Here is a 21,581-nt window from a genome sequence, read left to right on the forward strand (position 1 = left end):
GTCTGTCCTCGAAAAATAACGATTGAAATATAAGTTTTGCGAAATGGTCTCCATATATTTTCCGTACCATTTTCAGCTTAATTAAAACACTACTACTTCTTTCACTATCGTCATCTAGTAATCGTAAGTTCTCCCTTGTAAAATAAATTTAAATTTACTAGCAGCGGGAGCCTTTTTTGCAGTTAATAGGACCAGCATTTGTGGTGATTGATCCAACTAAAGAAGAAGGCCTAGCGCTTAAGCTTGAAGCTCTGGCATAAGTAGATGATGATGCACCTGCCCCTGTTTGCCTGAAATACGCTCCATTTAACATCAAATCACCTTCTGATCTCCAGTTCCAGCTTCTCCACTGACTTTCTGGTGCATCCTCATGCTTTGTCACCTGTGTTAAATTTCAACTATTTAGTGTAATCTTATAACATTTCAAATTCTATATACCGACAAGGTGGTAAATTAAATCATCTAAAAGATAACGACGTACAAGCCTATAACAAGAGTAAAATTAGCACATTGGGAAATAGTATAGGTCAGCGCCGAGCCAAAAATTTGTACAAGTGGATTCAAAAGTAGCAATTTTCAAACCCTTTTACTAGAATTTTCTGTTTTATATCACGAGAATTCAATACTACTTTTAGTATAAGTAACAATTATTTTGTTTAAAAATCATGGTCAAAGAAAAATTATTTCTCTGTAACTAGTAGTAATAGTATATGCATGAGATAAAAGTAATTTAATGTTCAGTGTTGAATTGAAATACCTCTTTGCGGTATTTTTCATTGGGAGCAAGAAACCTATTGCCTTGGCTATTAATAGTTGGTGCAGCACTACCACCAATGGCATACATTTCCCAGTGAGTATAGTCATTATTCACCACATGGAAATAACCATGTCTACACCTTGGCATTCTTTGCACCAACCCTTCACCAAAATGATTAAAAGCAACTGTGACTTGCATGCCTTGGTCCTGTGTAAAAGAATCACTATGTCCCAACAACATCACCTTATCATGATGAGTAAAATAGTTGTTAGAAATCGTGATTGCTGTAGATCCATGAATTGCATCAATTAAACCATCGTGGCAATTAGACAAGGAACAATGGTCCACCCAAATATTCTTCCCTCCGAAAATTGAAATACCGTCACCGTCAGAAACATCCCACCATCCGGAATGGTTTGGTGAGTCTCTAATGTTGCCGTTACCACTCTGTTTACAATCGTGTATATTAATCCCGTGTATTATAATGTTACTGGTGTGGTGGATTGTAATGCACGGACCACCTGAAACAATAGTAATCGCAAAATATAACTAACATATATGAATTTTAGAAAAGAATGAAAATTTTAATTCTAGATCACCTGAAATGTGAACACTCGCGCCACGACCATCTATGGTTTTATAAGAGTTCATGACGAGCTCTTGTTTGAGCTGAATGACCATATCCCTTTTGAAAATGATCCATAAAGGCTCGTCTTGTATAACAGCATGTCTTAGAGTTCCGGGTTTGGGGTTCACGGGGTCATCGTTCCCTGAATCAGTAACCACGTAAATTCGGCCATTTTTTCCTCCAATGGCATTCTTTCCAAAGCCAATGGCGCAATCAGCTAATCGCTGGCGATTTTTTTCCCAATTGGGGTCGCATCGCCAGCAATCGTCAATCGGATTCCCTGATCCGCACGATAAATAGCCCAAATTCCTCCTCGTCAATGACGCATTGATGCTCCTGTTCAAAATGACAAAAAATGGTTAATACCAATAAATTGAATAAAACTACAAGTTGTCACTAGTGGTTTTTGTGTTACCTATGAACGTCTTGTACGACAAGTTCTGGGTCTTGGATAGAACTAATTACGAGTAGTGGGGCTAGAAGAAGGAGGGAAAATGTGAAGAGAAAAGTAGACATATTTTTAATGGGGGTAAAGCAGAGCCAGCCCTGTAGATAGAAAAGAATATATTGTGTTGAGGTGAGGTGAGTAAATAATGAAGAAATGGCGGAGGGGTTTATAAAGGAAGAAAATACCCGGGATGAATGGCGTGATTAAACTAGAGGTGGGCCTCAATTGATTCATAATTTCTGATGATGTTCTTTTGGATTCCCACTTGGTAGTTTTGATCGTTAGGTTAGTTTCTAGTTTCTACATTAAATTAATAATGTACCCCATCCCGATTAAATTTATTGTTATATTTCGTTTTTCTAGAGTTAATTTTGATAATCTTCAAAGTTAAAATGAATTTAGATCAACTTAATATTTTTTAATTAAAATCTAGATATTCAAAAAGTATTCAATGTTACAACTTTTCTCATGTCAATTTGAGGAAATATAAGTTTTAAAAATACTGATCAATAATTATGTAGTTTTATTCTCAAGAAATGAAACCTAACTATTAATTTGGAATGGAAAAATATATATATTTTTTAAAAACAATACTCCAATCATAGGTATACCATTTAAATTTCCCACCAAAATTCAAACAGATGTAAAGAATATTTTATATTTATTCATCTAATGGTAATGCATTAATATAGTAATGGAGTATTCTATGTTTGCCTTCCCACCCCATTGAAAAAGAGATGCATAAGACTAATTAAAAGATTAGCAGTAGAAAGTAGAAATAAAACTGCATGTGATTACGGCGCCCATAATGATAATTGGTAAACGGGAAACTTGTTTAAGCGGCGTGCTTTGTTGTAACCTCATGCCATTAATCAACAATAATTAAATCTATTAAGTGTCGCATTATAAAAAATTTCTACGTACTGGATGTGATTTAACCGATTTCAAAAGGTTATAACACCATTTAAATTATTACTTCCCCATCACAAAATATTAGTTATATTTCACTTTTTGAGATTTAAATTAATTAATTTCAAAAGTTACATTTAGCTCAATATTTTAAATATTAATTAAAATTCATACAGTTTCATTCTTGGGAATAACAATATGAAAAATATTTCAAAACGGAGGAATATAATATCTACGATCTACACAAGTATAGACAAGTACTTCTAGGTGGTCTTAAATGACGTGGGTAAAATAAATATTGTTTACATCATGAGGGAATTAAAAAATTCTTCATTCCTATTTATATGATATTATTTTTTATTTCATGTGCATTAAGAAATTAAGTACATTTATTATTCTATCCTTATTAATTTTTCTAGCTCAACTTTTAATAAATGAATATGAATTAATTTGACCAATCAAAATAAATTATTCACTTAATTTTCTATGTTGTTCAAATGCATATTTTCAAAACTAATAACTTATAAGGGTAAAATTGGAAGAATATTGTAATTTATATATTGATTTTATGAAATGCAATATATTATGGACCAACTAATGAAATATAAAAAGAAATGGAGGGAATAAGAGTCCGTTTAGATTGGCTTAAAAAAAGTAGTTACTTTTAAATCAAAAAATAAAAAGTCAAACTTAAATGACTTTTTAAGTCAAAAAATAAAAAGTAGGGAGAGATCTACTTTTGATTTTTAACTTTTTTAAAGTCATTTTAAACTTATTGTAAGTTATTTTTAACCTTGTTAAACACTTCCAAAAGCTAAAAATGACTTAAAAGTAGGTTTGACCAACTTTTAAGCTAATCCAAACATGCTTAAGAAGTCTTGTGAAACCGATCGATTTGTTACTAGAAAATAAATGCCAATAAAGTCAGTTGTCATGCTCTTATCATTGTAACATTAATTAGATGATGAAGTGATTTCTGATTTGGTTAAGAAGAATGTGGCAACACAATATGCATGGAAATTAATTAATATTCTATACTTTGTGACAGTGTCCAAATATTTGTCAACATATTAATTCTATGAATTCTTTACATATATTTTCCTCACAAAACGAGAAGTCAAAAGAGAACAGTAACTCTCTTTTTTTCAAGTATATTGTTGAACCTTTGGGGACCGAAATAAGTGGTATTTTTTCCATCAATTAAGGAATGGTGCTATAGAACCAAATTCACGACAAAAAGTAAAATTTCTGTTTTGTGTGTGATTATTGACTGCTTTATTTTGCTCTGTTTTAAACACTTTATTTAGTTTTTTCTCGATAGTTATAATTGATTCGGTTAAAAAAATCCATTTTAATGAACTATGGTTATTCAGAAAACATTTGGGTTTTTTTGAGCAACAAATAATCCCACATAAAAACAAAACTAAGGGGTCGTGTGGTTTGAAAACAAGTTATGATGAGATTAGTTATGATAGGATAAGTTATGCTGAGGTTATTTTTTATTGAGTGTTTGATTTGTTGTATTCAAAATAATATGTATTGCATAAATTTTAAGAACAAGTTATTTGTTTACAAAATTACCCTTCACTTTATTTAGTTTTTTATAGTTTCTTTGCAAGCTTTAATTATTCATTTTTTTTTAAATATAAAACTTGCATCTTATTTAGTTTAAATATTTTTGTGTGTGCATTCCCACTATGGTACCGTATGTATGTATTGATTTTTTTTTTCTTATTTAGCTTTAAAATAGTTATCTCGGTATTACTATACCACCCAAGTGGAGGGATAACTATCCCAGTACTAATTATTAATCCTGGAATAAGTTATCACAAGCTTTGCAACCAAACAAGAGATTAAAAGCTACTTAAAATTTATCCTAGGATTAACTCTCTTCATCCTTCACACCAAATGACCCTTAAGTTCATTATAGTCAACACTCAACATTAACGACCACATGATAAGTTTTCGTGACTGCTTTTTTTTTATAGAAATATTGGACGGTTATGTATTCCTAATTCCTTTTCAGCCAAATTATATCAAAGGTAAAAAATAAGGTTTTTATCTTTATGTTAATAAAAATACAGACAGTATGTATCGTTTGAAGTTAAAGTAAGAGCATAAGTCAACATTATCAGTTAGTTGACATGCACCAATTCTACAAGTTCAGGCCCCACATATCCTTTTACTATTCTCCATTTTAGTAAGTCGAGTTCATTTAGACTATTTGGAGGATTCAAATTAATTCACATCTTTAATTAGGAAATAGGAATGGACCTATTTCAAATCCAATCTACCTAAACTTGAACAAATTGAAAATTATACTTTTTTTGCCATGTATTTCCTCCATTTCAAATTAATTAAATAGTTGAGGTGTTTCATATCATTTAAGAAAAGAAGGTTAAAGACATAAATTAGGCATAATTTTCCATTTTTACCCTTATTAATTATTATCAAATTTATGATTAAAATAACGAAATATTAATTAATCACTAATTCCATTACTAACTAATGATGGGTAAAATTGGAAGAACACTCTAAAAATAGTCTTGAAAATTGAACAATTAAACTAATTCAAAAAATAAAAAATATCTCAACAATTCAATTAATTTGAATAGAGGGAGTACTAAATTTGACATTACTAATGGATGTCCGGACAATGTCATGAATCTTGAAAGTAGAAGGTCCTAGATTAAATAAGTTCCCTATAGAATCTTTTTCAAATTTTTAAGGAAAAAACTAAATAAATGGGTCATAAAACTCAAATAATTACATGTGTCATACCCCAATACATAATAATTCAAAAAATACTCATTTTTTCAAAACAAAATTTTTACAGCCCATACCCCAATTCATTAAAGCTAATAATTTTTGCTTAACGGATACTAAATTAATGTCATATACTGTATTGATATCATTAAGGCTAATAATTTCGTTTAACTGATACTAAATCAGAATATATATATATATATATACTGTACTTGTATCATTAAAACTTTTTGTTCAGAAATTACTCATTAGTCAATGATCTTATAAGAATATATGTATATTGTTGTGGACTGTGGTATTATTAAGGTTTCTTGTTCAAAAATTACTTATTAGTCAATGATACTATATATATATATATATATCAATTAAGTGAAATTATCAGTCTTGAATGATATCAATATAGTATTACATGGGGTATATAGTATAATTATTTAGTCGGGTATATGTTTGTAATTATTTTGCTTTTATGGAATATTTGCGTAATTTCTCTTTTTTTAATTGAATGTAGATTAACGAAGAAAATGATCCAATATAACCCGTTACAATTTAAATATAATAACCATATATTTATTTTTTGGTATTTTGTACTATATAAATATATTTTAATAAGTTCAACATAATACTATTTTTTAAAAATTGGCCATAAAACAAAAAATGTAGAACCATCAACGGGTGTTAAATTCAGGAAATCAAAAATAAGACTTTCTTAAGCCTACTTGGAAAAACAACTATAATTAAAACTTCAAAGTGTAGAGTCTTCATTTTCTCCCACAGGCCACGGGGAAGATATTGACTTTAAAGAGTGAATGAATTACTATGTAGAGAGTGCAAAACAGATTTATAATTAGATACCGTTACTATATATGCATATGTACTGTCCTAACTAACTCTTTTCTAGACGTTAATAAACGTAATTAGGAATTGCAAAGTTTTATTATCATATCTTCATCAATCATTGAATCTAATTTTATTAAGTGTTAATTTAACTAATCTTGAAGCTAAAATTAGAGTAGATCAACTTAAGTTATCAAATTTGAAGAGGTAAAAACACAAGTTATTTCTCACCAAAAAATATTTTTTTAAATAACACTTTTTAAAAGAAACTGATTTTACATCAATCGTCTGTAGACAAGCTAAATAAAATTGTAGTCGGTAAACTAGGTCATTTAAAAAAAAAAAACGGAGAAAGTAAGAAAGAAAAATGTTACTCCACATTTTAAAATTTGAGACATGGGTTTTCTAAAGTTATGGGCTGGTAAAAAGAGCCGATGTCTGGGCTTGGGCATTGAGACGATGCTCTATAGCCCTATGATTCCTATATGGGCCTTTAAAGTTTTGGGCTGGAAACTGGAACCAACTAATTGGCTGATTTACACTAATAACCCTTCTACTTTGTTATATTCAGATTAGTGAAGTTGTGCAAGTATAGTCCTTGGAAAAATTACCTTTGCGGACAAAGTCAGACTACTGTCTAACATTTGCTCTCAAACTTATCGACAAAATATTAGACCATAGTGTAATGTTTGAAAGAATTTAAAACCATGATTAAATATTCATTTTTAAATTCTCTATTCGTTTTAACCGTGGTCAAAAAAGAAATAAAATAGTAGCTAATTTTTTCATTGATCACTGATTTGCAATGGCTTCTTAAAGACCAAATTTAAGAGTTGCCAACTAATAGAGCAATTAGGTGTGATCTTAAATTCAATCACGAGAATACTCAATTATTTACCTCTCCAAAAAATAAATATCTAAAGGCACCAGCAGCAATGCAATCCAGATAACAACACAATCTTCATTCATGTCCAATCAACGAGCTCCACGTGTCAAAAAGTGCGACACTGACCTTTCTGCTCTTGATCAATCACCAAAAGCATCATCAAAATAATAATATTGACAAGTCTTCCCTACAAACATTACACTTTTGTTGAGTAGTGTTGTAAAAAAAACCAATACAGTGAAGTGATCTGATTATTATTGTTGTTATTATGCATATGTCCGATGCCGGATGCCGGTCCGTCACACCAAAGAATCGTAAATCCAAAACCCGAAACAGGCTGAAGCGCAGGAAACCAAAGTTCCTGAGCCTAAGTCTCGAGCTATCGGAGAAACCGTCAGATCATATGATTGTTTCACCATCCAACGGTAGCACACATGATCAGCTCAATCTCTTCCCACTGCACCCAGAAAATTTGGTAGATGATAAAGACAGTAGTACTAGTACTGCCCAAGATGAGAACGTAGCTCTTTTCTTTGCTGGCGCTGAAAACAGCGCCACTACACTCAACGAAGTTCTCGTTTCTTCAAAGGATGAAATTGACAGCAACATAAGTACTTACATGACAGTTTCGTCATCGGAGGCGAGCCTCACATTTGCCGACACTTACAGGCCGTACAGGTGCCATTTTTTGTACTCGAAATTAAATTAAATAGATTGAGTAAGGATGGATTTACAGGTCATAATTAAACTCGACCAATATGACACAACCTTCTATCGATTTTCTTTTTAAATTCAAATATTTTTGAAATTTTAGCTTTGTTAATTTTGAATGTTGGATTGACCCAATACTTGAGCGGGTTAATTACTGAAAATTTGAGTTAATTTTGTGTTATAGAGGACAAGAAGGTGAGCTTGTACGGACGGCTCTAAGGAGCAAAGAGAGGGAACACAGGGAAGAAGAGAAATGGGTTGTTTACTCGGATGTTGTTGATTTCGATCAACATAGTGAGAGTACGAGGAAGGATGAAGAAGTAAGTAGTTGTCCGTGGAACAAACATCATCAACAATTGTCACTAAAGCTTGATTATGACGAAATATTGAATGCTTGGTCCGATAAAGGTCCACTTTACCTTCACTCCGAGTCCCCCCAGATCGTTCCGGACATCCATGACGATTTTCTCGCCTACGACATGCCTTTTTCATTAAATGTTAGTTTTTCTTACCTTACTTTTAAATTTATGCTATCAGGTCATTTAAACGATAATTACAAGTAACATTAACATTACACTTTTTAAAAGTCTTATAAGTAGTTAGTATTAAAAAGAGAAGATGAGGAATTTAGATATCGGAAAGGGATGGTATCTTTAGGTTGTCACAAATTGAGGAAAGGATAACCTTTTATAACCAAACATAATGTAATATAGAAAATGCTTTAATTTATAACATACACACTCATAGTAATCCCACTTTGGCGAGAGTAGAAAAATTGAATGTATACAAATCTTATCTTTGTTTAGATAAAGAAATTGTTTACTGTAGATCTGTGACTCGGGAAATGCTTTAATTTGACTTAGAAAAATGTTCCATTGAAACTTTAATTTTGCAAAAGAGATAGCAGTAATATAATTGGCTGAAATGAGCTTACTTCCATCCTCGAGGCAATTTCAACTTTATGTATGAGTTTCTCTTTCTTCTGGCCAATGAGAATCCCTGTTTTGTTCTTACTATAGCTTTTGCAGATTGTTTTTAATTTTCTGTTTTTTGGATGTTTGCATCAAATAGAGTAAAGTTCTTTCGTGTTTTTTTTTTTTATAATTTATGTGCATCTCGATTATTTTTACTGGGGTAAGTATTAGTGCCTCCTACCAATTAATAAATACATCGAGTATCACATGAGAATTATTTACAAAAGGAGTAGTTAATGTCATGGTTAAATCTTAGGTGAAAGTGGTGGGTCGATAGATGTTAATGTTAAGTGCTGAGCACTTGAATTGTCCTGACCCTCGTGGGGCTAGCTTTTACTTAATTAGCTCAAACTTTTTCCTGTCTTTATTCGTCTGCAAGCTGTAGGCTACACCTCCATCAACCATTCAGTAAGGAAATGTAGCTCTCCGTGAAAACTTATTTAAACACATGTGCATTTTTGTCTCACAACTCCATAATTGTCTCTTTCAGTATTAGATAGTCATTTTTTTTTAGTCCTTTCCATTAGGTCAGTTCAACAAAATTGGTGGCTTAAAATTAAAATATAATTTAGAAAGACTTTAAACTTATTTCATGTAATAATGATACACAAAATAAACTTGCATGATTTTGTGCTAGCAGCAAGAACACAATCTGTGATGTGTGAAGTAGACAAACAATATAGTTCAAACTTTATGGTGGTACTGGAGTGACAATCCTATTACGCATAGAGTTTCAAATATTGTGTCATTTGTGGATTTCTCGATTCAAATTAAAAGACGTTGTTTCGTGATTGTATTAAACATGACAAAATGAAATAGCTAATTCAAAGGACAACATTGTGATTTGTATAGGGGCAACTTATGAGTAGCAGTTCAGTTGTGTATAGAGTGCCAGAAGTAATTGGAAATGAAGAAAGAGAAGTAGAGGATGAGGAGATGAAGGCGGGACGAAGAGAGGCGAGTGTAATGAGGTACAAAGAGAAGAGACAGAACAGACTCTTCTCTAAAACTATCCGATATCAAGTTCGCAAGCTCAACGCTGAAAAACGCCCTCGCGTTAAGGTACTTACATTATTAATGTTCGTGACATAAATAAAGTTTTAATTCATTCATGTCTTGTCGTTAGCAAATTGTCTTATAATTTTGCAGGGGAGATTTGTTAAGAGGGATTGAAGTGTGTTTTATACCTCAATTGGAGAAGTAAAATGTGTTGGAAATGGAAAGCAGTATGTGTATTGTAGTTTTGATATATATACTGTTATAAGGAGAAGCATACGCAAAGGAGCTCTTGTCAATCAATGAAATAATANTATAATTTTGCAGGGGAGATTTGTTAAGAGGGATTGAAGTGTGTTTTTTACCTCAATTGAAGAAGTAAAATGTGTTGGAAATGGAAAGCAGTATGTGTATTGTAGTTTTGATATATAAACTGTTATAAGGAGAAGCATACGCAAAGGAGCTCTTGTCAATCAATGAAATAATATTCTACTCCTAAATTGGAAGTATGAGGGCACATAAATGGGAAAATGCAGAGATATGTAAGAGTTCAATTTGTTCAGATAAAATATTGTTAGCTTTCTCAAGAGGGAAAATAGCAAAAAGTTCTTTGACTGTTTTGTCATTAACACTGAAATTAATGGATGCAGGGCCTCCTTTTATTGCACTTTATTATGATTTATATTATTTGTATTTTGTAGTTGTAAGTGAAAGTGACCATTTCAAAACTATATTGTACCAAAATTGTAGTATTTTTTTTTTCCTTTAAAAACTAATCAATGGGACAAGACGTTAAGAACCATTTGCAAGCATCTGTATTTATATATACGTAAGCTTTCACCTATACTCCCTTCATTTTCTCTGTTTTATATTTTAATCTATTTTTTTCTCGATAGAGTAGGCTTCACCTCCTTAAACTTCTAAAACTTTGTAATTTTCCAATACACGAATTTTTTCGCTGAGGGTTATCGAAAATGGTCTTTTACTAAAGATATAGGGATAAAATTGCACTTAATTATCCTGACTTATATACTAAAGCATCAACCGGTGACGCTCCTTAACATTCATCTATTTCATGGATCTATATTTTATTTTTCATTGATATTTCTAACATTAATAATTTAGATCATAAAAATAAATTATGTAGCTAAAGTTTCAATTAATTCTAATTTATAGCCAACACATTGTCATTTTCGCCTCTCTCCCATGATTCTTGCTCGCCACTCTCAATTCTCTCCGTCGCCTCTCTTACTTTTATACTAACAAAACTGTATAAATTGTGTTTGTGTTAGTATAAAGCGAGAGAGATTATATATACAAATACAAATACATATTTCTCCGTCCTATTCACTTATAATTGTACTAATACAAATCTTCCCCTGCCCAGTTCTCTTTTGTCTTTCTTTCTCTCTCTCGCGTTATACAAAATTACAAATGTTTTAGCTCGATTCAATTGTATACGAATTCAAATTTTATGCAGATATACAAACATAATCATTGATACATATACATAATAGTTACATATATACAATTATCTAACCGATATACATGTACAATTCATTTCTCTCCTCTCTCTCTTAATCTAGCTCGCCACTCTAGCCTAACACAAAGAACATATACATGTACAAATGCAATTTTCATATACACAAACATCTGATTTATACAAATCGCTGCAACTTATACAAATTAGATACTACATAGCAAACTATGTTTCCTATAAAACACAAATAACAAAATTATAGTTATAGAGCGTCAATATGATTTTTATATTTGTTATTCCTAAAATTTTACTCAAAGAAGAAACATAAGCATGTAAAGTTTGCGTCATAATTTCTGATGAATCAAGAACTCAGAGAATAATATTTGAATTCAAATGAGCCTTTTGCTATATACTTCAAACTTACAGATTTTTGAATGAAAGAAATAAATATACTACTCCACCAATTAACAGAAAAATAAAACATGTCATTTTGCAAAGGACTCTTTTTCTTTCTTTATTTTTTTACTTCTTTAATCAAAAGAAGCAGTTCTTGAGAAGTTGTACACGTGGCAGTTTAATGGATGAATAAGATGAAAGTGGTAGTACCTTCTAATACTCAATACGAGTACTAGTAGAAGATGGAAGCTTTTAGAATGATCCAAACAGTATTTTTAATTTTTTTTATTATTTATAAATGAACATGCTAGATGTTTTTCTGAAGTTTCAAGACCAATTTGAACACCCACTATATATACTTGTGCAAAGTTTCACTTATTCCATAGACAGAGAAAGAAGTACAATTAATTAGTTGATTTAAGTGGGGAAAAAAAGATGTCAAATATGTGCAGCTTATTGAGGAGCAGTGATCCAATTGTTGGGATGATGAATATGTGTCCTGTTTTGAGTACTCCAATTGACTGGAAAGAAACACCTCAAGCTCATTGCTTCTTCGTCGACCTTCCAGGTATTAATTTAAACGAGTTAACATAGATTTACTGAATAAATATCAACTTAATTTTTAATGGATTTGGCTAAAATTGGTTGAGCTAATAAATGAATGAGTCAGTAGTTAATCCAAATTTGGACGGATTGATTGAGCTATATATGTTTTTGGACTACTTCTATGGCATATACTTCTAATTTGTGTAACCATATAATTTTTGACTTGAGCACAACAGTAAAATTTGAACATGTATGTATATATAACCAACCTCAGCCTCAACTTGCAGCATTGGTGAATTTTGAAATTAAATTATTTTGTGATTTTTGTATTATAAATTGTTTGAAAGAGGACATATTTAATTATATTGTTGGTAACATACAGGGCTTAGCAAAGAGGATGTGAAAGTGGAAGTGGACAATGGAAGAGTAGTGAAAATTAGTGGAAAGTGGAAAGCAGAAGAAGAAGAATTAGTTGATGAAAATGATGAGACGAAGAAATTAGATGTGAAGTGGCATAGAGTGGAACGTAACAGAGGGGATTTCTGCAGAAAGTTTAGGCTTCCACAAAATATAGAGGCACATCAACTCAAGGCATCCATGGAAAATGGTGTCCTTATTGTTACTGTCCCTAAACAACAAGTCAAAAAACCTTTCTCCAAATTAATTGAAATTGAAGATAAATAAACATAGACAAACTTTTAAGTAATTATTATGGATTGCAATTTTTTTGCATAAAATAAATTGTCTGTATGTCTACTTTGTAAGGTTGTATGTTGTGAGTGCCTTTCCATGTTTTTATAGTATGTTTTCTGTAATTTTCCTTGTAGTGAACTCATGTGATTAATAAATGAATATTGTCATCTGAATTTGTTGTATTTATCCTTGCTATAATTTTGTCAAAAAATATAGAATCAGACTAATGGTAAAAATAATGAACTATCTTAATCACTGGATCTGTTTCAAAAATAAAATTTATCTCCGTTGTAGGAATCTCTATGGTTTTTTCTCTTTTGTTTCCTACCCCACATTGGTGATGCTCGGATCAAGTTTCATAATTTGATACTTCATGTTGGTAAAATTTCAAATATTGAATTTGATACAGTAAAGCAGTTGTGAAAATGTCGTCTCACAATTACACTATTGGTAAAATCCATGAGGTTGAGACTATTCATAACGGGTTAATGTTTTTCTTAAAAAATTAATCATAACCGGTTATTAGCGTTACCCAGTAGCTTGTCTTTCTATTTAACTTTAATCCTGGTACTCTTATGGGCTAAGAAAATAGATCTGTTTCACGTTACATGACGGTGGTTAGAATTTATTTATCATAGAGAAAAATATTTTGCATCTCTTAAGAATATCCGGGTTTATTCGTTTAACTGTAGTACGATTCGGATTCTATTAATGTGTATCGTAAGATGACAATCGTAAGATGACAATTTATAACATCACAAATATTAGAAAGAGAGTAAGTGAAACAAGGTAGCAACGTAAGGCAATTTTGTCAGGAATAGCTAGTTTTATTTTAAAACTGTAGAAAAAATACCAACNNTCAGGAATAGCTAGTTTTATTTTAAAACTGTAGAAAAAATACCAACAAGGACTAAAGGTGAACATATCAAATAATGGCATTAAGCTGTTATTGGGCCACTCGATGGTGACAACCCTTTCATCTTCTAAGCCCAAACAACAAACAACATAAACTGTCAAATACTTTTGGTCTCGCCTGCCTCATGGCAAGCTATTAAATATGCGGATAAGATCAAACTAAAATAAGGGCAAAACTATCTAACAAATGTATATTATTATTATTATCATATATACTATATTTATCTCTAGTTTAAATTAATTACACATACTATTACTTTTAATATTTATATCATATATTTTAAAAAATTTAATCACATAAACAAACCCCTTAAATATAATATTGGATAATTATATTCTCATGTATCTTGGTTTTGTATCTCAGTTAAAGTTCATAATGTTATGAAGCTCAATTTTTAAAAGTTTTACAAATAAGGTTTTATATTTTTTTATTTTAATGTTTCTCAAGTACATTAATAGCTGATCATTCCTAAAATCGGATGATTCTTGTAAAAGGTAATATACATTAACAATACTATACTAAATCAGACTTTTATTTGTTGATTTTCACTAATGAATTTCTCATTGCCGAGATTGACTCTTCATCCGACAACATTCAAGTCGAGAATAGATCTAAGTATAGAAATGACTTCATCAAGTTGGAAGGATTATGTCAAACTTTAATTAACAGAACAAATACAACATTAGATACACATCAAGTGCAACAATGTTAGATAACATCAGGTGTACATGTATCTAGTTAAGAGTTCATGTATCTGAGTTAAGATTATATGTATCTATGAGAAAAACATTCAGATGCTAAAAAAAGGAAAAAGTTTGATTTTTTTTACTTTTTTTAATTAATTATTAGACATATACTCTATAGTCATGATTTGTTTATAAATTCATGCGTTTTAGTAACATTTCATATTTAGATACACACAGTTAGATGAATATACTTACTATGTATCCGAGATACATGCTTTTGAATATGATGTATGAAATTGATACTTTATACATCAAATTAATACTAGATACATATAAATGATACATGAAATTAAAATTATATTGTATAAATAGATACATGAAATTAATATTAGATCATATAAATAGATATATGAAATTAATATTAGATCATATAAATAGATATATGAGATTAATATTATATCATATAAATAGATACATGAAATTAATACTAAACACATATAACAAATACACGAATCAATATTAGATACTTCTATGATACATATGAATGTACTTGTATGATACTCATATATTTAAGTGTTTAGTTTGTTGGATACATCATATATCGATAATAGATAAATCAAATTAATGAATTTATTATTTTAAGAATAATAAAACGAAATTAATCAAATTACCTGACCAAGATATACATGTTTTTGTCTTTACTAATAATATTAATAAATTTATTATTTCAAATAATAATAAAATAAAATAAATCAAACATAGATACACTCCTTGATTTCTGTATCATATTAAGGGATTTGATTAATTTAAATTTCCAGAATTAATTATTCAAGTATGATGAAAATCCTCATTTACTCTTCTTATTAGGAAAATCAGTTACAACTAACTAATTTAAACAAATAAAATTTGTATCTCGATTTTAAAATTCGACAAATACATGTAACACGCGGATTCAAACTCATGTATTCTAAGCATGAAATATGGTAGAGGAAGTAATATTTGAAACTATCAAAAATTTTATTAATTAAGACCTAAATTAATAAAATTTATGTAATTTTTTCCTTAAATAACTACATTAATAAATAGACGGATCAATAATTCGTTCATGCACTAAGATATGTCAAGACTCAAGATAGATCACTAATTAGAACTTCATCATGCCAATGGCAAGGACAATTAGTTTTCATGAAAATAGAAATTGTACGACAGGCTTGAAGAAGAAAAAAATCATTTAATTGATTAGACGATAGAAAACTTACAAGGTTTCTATATATCTAAGTGAGAGGAAATTGCAGAATTAAGTAATTAAATTAGTTAGAAATTGACTGACGTCCAAACAACGTCAAACACCAAACTCTTATCTAAAATAGAAAACAATTAAGACCCATTACCAATAATATAACATAATGTTGCTTTCCAGATTGTCAATTCACTAGTACGTATAATATAATCAACTTGCAAAATTGCTAGTGAATTTGGGGTCCCTACTTGCTTCTTAAAAACAAAGCATCACGCGTGAACTTATAAAACAAACACCATTATATTATATTATATTATATTCACTAGTAAAATAGGGACCGATCGATATAGAAAATGTAAATTCTACTCCATTCACCTTCTTCTTTATCAATCCTCCTTAAGTATGTGATATTTATATTCTGTTTGTAGGGACTTTTTTCTCTCTTCTTTTTGGCTCAACTTTTCATTATCAATTATTAAATTATGCACACCTGTACTCCATTGTTTTGTGCCTTATTTTCGACCTAGCCGTGGTTCTTTGGCAGGAGGGATATATAAGAGATACTAATTAAAATGTGGATTAATTTTAGGATGATTTTCTTTTATATTTACTTGGATAGAATTGTAAAATAACTTATTCTGAAATTGTAATGCTATTTTATCTCACATTTAGAGTGAATTAATAGCAGTCCTGAAATAATTAATTTTGAGATAGCTTGTTTCCAACCAAACGAGCCCTAAGAGATTTGGTGTTCAAGTTCGGAAAACAAATAAATAAAAAAAGAAATGGTTAGAATCCCTCATTACATAGTCAATAATTATTTTTCATTTAATTTTAAAGTGTATAGTGGTCAACCAAAATAATAGTAACATTTACAAACTAAACTCGATAGCGGTGAAAATAATAAAATATCACAGTAGAAAATAACATTGAGAAAATTAAAATTAGTATAGTAACATTTACAAACTCGATAACCTAATCGAGATGCACATTAATTTTCATATATGCTACCACGGGATTGGGATCGCATATAAAATTAAAATTTGCTATTACAGACCATAAAAACAACAACTTGATCTAATTTGGGCAAGTTGGTGAGCATATACTTATCACCATTCTTGATCCATCATCACTCATTTTCTTGGTGAGGAGGGGAGGGGGTTAGTTTTTTTTAAAGCAAAAAAAAATTACACACTAATATTTTTAGACACAAATGGTGTGGTAAGTGGATCCTATGACTTGGACATGTCCACTTGTTGCTTGTTTCCTCTCTTTGATAGCTGGATCTTCAAAGAGTAACACTTTGTCTTTGTCTTTCACCCCCACCATGTGCAAGTGTTCACAATCTTCTCTTTCTTTCCCTTTGTATAATAGTCTTTGCTCCTTTGGTTCTAAACCAGTTACCATTGCCAGTATCATCTTTAATTCTCCTGTCATCAATAAATCACACGTTAGAATAACGCAACAATCTAATTAAGTTTAAACGAATTGACAACAAGTTATATCTGTGTTTGACTTGACAAATTACATGTTGAACCTGAGTACTATTTGAGTAATAAAAATCGGTTAAAACACAAAACCAAAGTTAGAAATTGGGAATTATTGTTGAAAGAAGTTAATTAATAAATCAAAACATTAGCTTTCACAAATTTTTTTCCCCCAAAAAGTAAAAAGAAAAGGGTTGTTATGACGTGATAGTTAAAATAATTTTTGACGTATATACTAGTAAAAGTGAGCCAAACTTACCAAAAGATGAAGTTGGTTGTATAGAAATGTGATGGCATTGAGTAACAGTAGAGACTCTAAGAGTGATAATAGAATCTCCATCATTCTCTGCACATTCTCTCTTTTGTACCAACATACCTCCTGGACGTAATTCCCATTTTATTTCACCACCTAATTTGGCGTCGCTCGCAGTAGCTGCGGTGCCATTACTACTTGCAACCACCTTTGAGTTGCTTCTGAAGAACTTTTTGCATCTCAACTTCATCATTGGCTTTACTTGTAAAAATATAATAAGTTGTTAAGAAAGGCTTAGTGGGATAAAGAAAGTGGAGGAATTGGATAGTTAATATATAGGGATGAATTCATGAGGGGAGACAAATAGTAGCAAACTGAGAAAGACATAAAAGTAGCCAACATGCTTAACAATAAATTTATTTATTACTATCATAGCTAACGATAAACATATGTGGGCCCAAAAAACATACACTTGCACCCATGTTTACCTATCAAATAATTAAGACTTGTAATTTAAAGTTAAAATATGTACGTAGATTTTATTTATATTTCTCAAGTTGTTTGTGATAGACTCTCGATTCTCTAACGACGTGCGATTGAAAATTAAATAACAAGATGAACAAAACAAAATAATACAGTATATAATAGTAAAAAAAATAATAAGATACATGAATACTTAATAATACTACTTTCCATCTATCCCTAGATATAAGTGTTGCTTCAGAGTTAGATCATACTTTTATATTCATAAAGAAAATAATAAATACAAGATATGATTTATTAATTATTTACTTTTATTTATTAGATACTTTTTAAGAATCGAGCACTATTAAGAGGAATAACCCCCAAATTCAGTTACAAAAACATATTGAAGATGCGCAAAAAAAAGAAACAAATTCCAATAAGAGGCAAGATTAAACGAAGAACCAAACGCAGATGAAGGAGATACATACATAAAAGAGACAACTAAGTAGGATATAAAAACGTATGTATCTATTATTACTTGTTCCTTTTTGATTGTTATATATATACTATAAATATTTGTTTCAAAATAGTAGTACAAAAAAGAATGAAGGCAGTATTAATCAAATTATTTTAAATAGTTTGTTGCTAATCTCTTATTAATTATTATGTACATATATTTGAAATTTTATTATTAATGTAATCATGTATTAAAAATCGTACACAATTAAATTTACAGTTATTTTTTATTTCTTAATTTCTTTAACTCACTTTAATTTGAATCAACCATGTTTTAATATTGACCCCGTAAGATTGTCTTCAATTCTTTGAGTTTATTTAACATTTCAAGCTCAAACTAATTAGATTATCAAATAATTAAATTTTAAAAATATTATCTTAACTTTTCTTATAAAGGTAGCAATCACTATAATAGTGATTTTTGTATTTAAAAGAATTATGAAATATTATATAAGTAAAAAAATGATACTCTAATTGACATATTCAATGAAGTAAAATCTTAATTTTATTTTAAAACACTTTTAGAATAATTTTGATAGTTTATATAATAATTGATTTTATTGAAAAAAGTTTTCAAAACTATATTTAATAAAAGAGATTTAAACATTTGTATTGTTTTGTAACGTACAATCACTTATATATGCTTATTATTTTATTACAAAATATTACATGAAATGTTATACGGTCGATTGAAAAAGATATATGCTACCGTTCATATATTCACAAATTATACAGTTCATGATGATTCACATGCAGAAATGTTATACTGTCAATTGAAAAAGATATATTCTACCGTTCATATATTCACAAATTCTACGGTTCACGATGATCCACGTCCAGAAATGTTATACCGTCGATTGAAAAAGATATATTCTACCGTTCATATATTCACAAATTCTCTGATTCATGATGATCCTCATCCAAAAGCTAATGACCATTCAAATCTTCAGTTGCAGTTGTAGTTCCAATTCCAATGGCCATTGCAACAACCTATAGTCCAGTTCCAGTTGTAGTTGGAATAACTTGTAGGTCAAATAAATATTTAGCATATTCAAGCTATTCATACATAGATTAAAAAAAAAAAGGTAAACTAGATAGTCATATTTTACCCTAGTCCACGAATCCACCATGTTTTCAACATGTTAATCAACTCAAGGGCATTCTCATGCAAATTGAGGGTGTTCTCAACACTAGAAACTCGCATAGAACACTTTTTTACCCAAAGAACAACATATTGTTTAAACATCGAAATGAGTTGTTAGCTATTAAATTTATGAACTACTAATATCATTTGTCATTGAAATGAGTTGTTAGATATTACTGTCTAAAGTAATTTAAGTCTAGTTTTATTTATACCCATCCTTATTTACTGTTCAAAGGCAAAACTACTCTGAATGAACCGAAAGGCATATGAGACATACCTTAGCTAGTTCATAACATTCAACGGCATTAACATTTGTCATTGACACGACTTTGCTCATTTGCACAAGTATATATGATATTACAACTTTCTCTTTCTCTTTTCTCTCTGTAAAAATGGGGTTTTAATTTCTAAATTAAAATTCACAAAAAGAATAAGATTTGTGAATACTAAATAATGTTATTCTCCCTCTAAGTGTCGTTTTATCTCATTAAGAATAATAATAAATACAAGATATAATTTATTTAATTACTCTTATTTATTAGATTTTTTTGAGAATTGAGTACTGTTAAGTAGAATAACTTCTTTAATATAAGAGCATAGTTGAAAAGAATTGGAGTACATAATTTTTACTTGAATTTCTAAAGCGACACTTATTTTCGGAGGAATACTAAGTAAGGAGAAAATAAGACTAGTCCGATCTCACGACTTTCCCGCATAAATTTTTGATAATATTTGGTTACCTATACTACTCTTCTATTCTAATCTTTGCCTTCAAATTGTTCTATCTAGAGTCACGTGACACGTCCTAAGTGAGTTTAAGATACATCATGCTCTCTCCGGTTCATCTTCGCTCTACCTCCATCTCTTTTAAAAAATCCGTTATTACCAACACCTCACATCTTCTACAAATACCTTTATATACTTTTTTTTCTCATGTTCAAACCATTTTGATCTTATTTTATTTTTTATCTTGTTTGTCATGGAAGTCATTCACATTTTGTTTTTGTATAACTTTGTCTCTAATCCTATAACTCTTGTTAAATAATATATATATATATTTGATTAATATTAATATTAAACGTGAATAAATTCTTTAGGTAGGGGCGCCTGCCAAATATATGCTGATTTTGGGGCACATGGGTGGGTGGCAGCTTCTGCTACATTAGCGGCACTACATTATATTAATCTAATCGGTGCCTCATTTTCTTCAAATAAATTAACTATACTTCTAAGACTAGTTTAATCATCAATGCTTTTAACTAACTTCTCCATAAACATACGTTTTTGTTTGAGGCATTAGCTTATTTCATTTTCACCTTCCTACAAATAATTATATTGTTTTAAGATAAACACAATTAATGCCACGTACTGGAGTTACATTAAATGTCGTCCCACCTTATCCATTTATAAATATCTCAATATATAGTCAAAATTGAGGGGGGAAAAACTCTATTCAATGCTGTTAACTTGGTGTCCCCTTAATATTCTCATTTGTTTTCGTGTACAATTTAGACACTTTTGATATGCTAATATTAAATTAATTAAAGTTTCCGTATTACGTTATTAAAACTTGAAGGAATATAATCTTAATTAAATCCACTTATAGTTGAATACAGGTTGGAAGTTGGAGTTGGGTCTAGCTTTAGATTGGTAAAGATTGAAGACAGAAAAGATTATTTAATTAATTACAATTATATTGTCAAATGAAATATACTTAATTGACTATGAAACAGCTTAATTTACTCCTTTAATTACTTTGTCATCTGAATTAATCATTTCCCCAATTAGTTGTTCTAAGTTTAATATTAGAGGGATAGGGTTATGATTGAGTGCCTTTTTTAAATTAATAA

The 21,581-nt window shown here is 30.0% G+C and overlaps 4 protein-coding genes across 5 annotated transcripts; 2 read left to right on the top strand and 2 right to left on the bottom strand.

Moving 5' to 3' along the window:
• Nucleotides 1-11: 11 nt before the first annotated feature.
• Nucleotides 12-1,970, bottom strand: LOC125849113 (probable pectate lyase P18). Its single transcript, XM_049529130.1, has 4 exons — nucleotides 1,801-1,970; nucleotides 1,357-1,721; nucleotides 758-1,278; nucleotides 12-382 (listed from the first exon to the last, which is right to left on the bottom strand). Exons 1-4 carry the CDS (start codon nucleotides 1,899-1,901, stop codon nucleotides 158-160), a joined length of 1,212 nt encoding a protein of 403 aa, XP_049385087.1. The 5' UTR covers nucleotides 1,902-1,970; the 3' UTR covers nucleotides 12-157.
• A 5,433-nt stretch (nucleotides 1,971-7,403) lies between these two features.
• LOC125849248 (zinc finger protein CONSTANS-LIKE 16-like) lies at nucleotides 7,404-10,755 on the top strand. 2 transcript variants are annotated; one of them, XM_049529295.1, is made up of 4 exons: nucleotides 7,404-7,897; nucleotides 8,124-8,436; nucleotides 9,766-9,975; nucleotides 10,237-10,755. In XM_049529295.1, the coding sequence occupies exons 1-4, from the start codon at nucleotides 7,497-7,499 to the stop codon at nucleotides 10,258-10,260; spliced, it is 948 nt and encodes a 315-aa protein (XP_049385252.1). In that variant the 5' UTR covers nucleotides 7,404-7,496; the 3' UTR covers nucleotides 10,261-10,755. The 2 variants fall into 2 exon arrangements, with proteins under 2 accessions (XP_049385252.1, XP_049385253.1); XM_049529296.1 differs by having other exon boundaries at nucleotides 10,063-10,264.
• Nucleotides 10,756-12,130: 1,375 nt separating this feature from the next.
• LOC125848322 (18.1 kDa class I heat shock protein-like) lies at nucleotides 12,131-13,194 on the top strand. Its single transcript, XM_049528173.1, has 2 exons — nucleotides 12,131-12,353; nucleotides 12,714-13,194. The coding sequence occupies exons 1-2, from the start codon at nucleotides 12,221-12,223 to the stop codon at nucleotides 13,013-13,015; spliced, it is 435 nt and encodes a 144-aa protein (XP_049384130.1). The 5' UTR covers nucleotides 12,131-12,220; the 3' UTR covers nucleotides 13,016-13,194.
• Nucleotides 13,195-17,064: 3,870 nt separating this feature from the next.
• LOC125848329 (BAG family molecular chaperone regulator 2-like) lies at nucleotides 17,065-17,905 on the bottom strand. The gene is made up of 2 exons (XM_049528179.1): nucleotides 17,613-17,905; nucleotides 17,065-17,296 (listed from the first exon to the last, which is right to left on the bottom strand). The coding sequence occupies exons 1-2, from the start codon at nucleotides 17,857-17,859 to the stop codon at nucleotides 17,070-17,072; spliced, it is 474 nt and encodes a 157-aa protein (XP_049384136.1). The 5' UTR covers nucleotides 17,860-17,905; the 3' UTR covers nucleotides 17,065-17,069.
• Nucleotides 17,906-21,581: the final 3,676 nt, after the last annotated feature.

The sequence above is a fragment of the Solanum stenotomum genome, chromosome 12 (genome assembly GCF_019186545.1).
Source record: "Solanum stenotomum isolate F172 chromosome 12, ASM1918654v1, whole genome shotgun sequence".
NCBI classification, from domain to species: Eukaryota; Viridiplantae; Streptophyta; class Magnoliopsida; order Solanales; family Solanaceae; genus Solanum; species Solanum stenotomum.

Bases quoted from the DNA above. Each gene is read 5' to 3' on its own strand.
- LOC125849113 (XM_049529130.1), bottom strand. From the start codon at position 1,901: ATGTCTACTTTTCTCTTCACATTTTCCCTCCTTCTTCTAGCCCCACTA. The intron at 1,722-1,800 runs GTAACACAAAAA...CATTTTGAACAG, and splicing joins GTCGTACAAGACGTTCATAG to GAGCATCAATGCGTCATTGA. The intron at 383-757 runs GTATTTCAATTC...AATTTAACACAG, and splicing joins ATGAAAAATACCGCAAAGAG to GTGACAAAGCATGAGGATGC.
- LOC125849248 (XM_049529295.1), top strand. From the start codon at position 7,497: ATGCATATGTCCGATGCCGGATGCCGGTCCGTCACACCAAAGAATCGT. The intron at 8,437-9,765 runs GTTAGTTTTTCT...TGATTTGTATAG, and splicing joins ACATGCCTTTTTCATTAAAT to GGGCAACTTATGAGTAGCAG. The intron at 9,976-10,236 runs GTACTTACATTA...ATAATTTTGCAG, and splicing joins AAAAACGCCCTCGCGTTAAG to GGGAGATTTGTTAAGAGGGA.
- LOC125848322 (XM_049528173.1), top strand. From the start codon at position 12,221: ATGTCAAATATGTGCAGCTTATTGAGGAGCAGTGATCCAATTGTTGGG. The intron at 12,354-12,713 runs GTATTAATTTAA...GGTAACATACAG, and splicing joins CTTCTTCGTCGACCTTCCAG to GGCTTAGCAAAGAGGATGTG.
- LOC125848329 (XM_049528179.1), bottom strand. From the start codon at position 17,859: ATGATGAAGTTGAGATGCAAAAAGTTCTTCAGAAGCAACTCAAAGGTG. The intron at 17,297-17,612 runs GTAAGTTTGGCT...TATTGATGACAG, and splicing joins ACAACCAACTTCATCTTTTG to GAGAATTAAAGATGATACTG.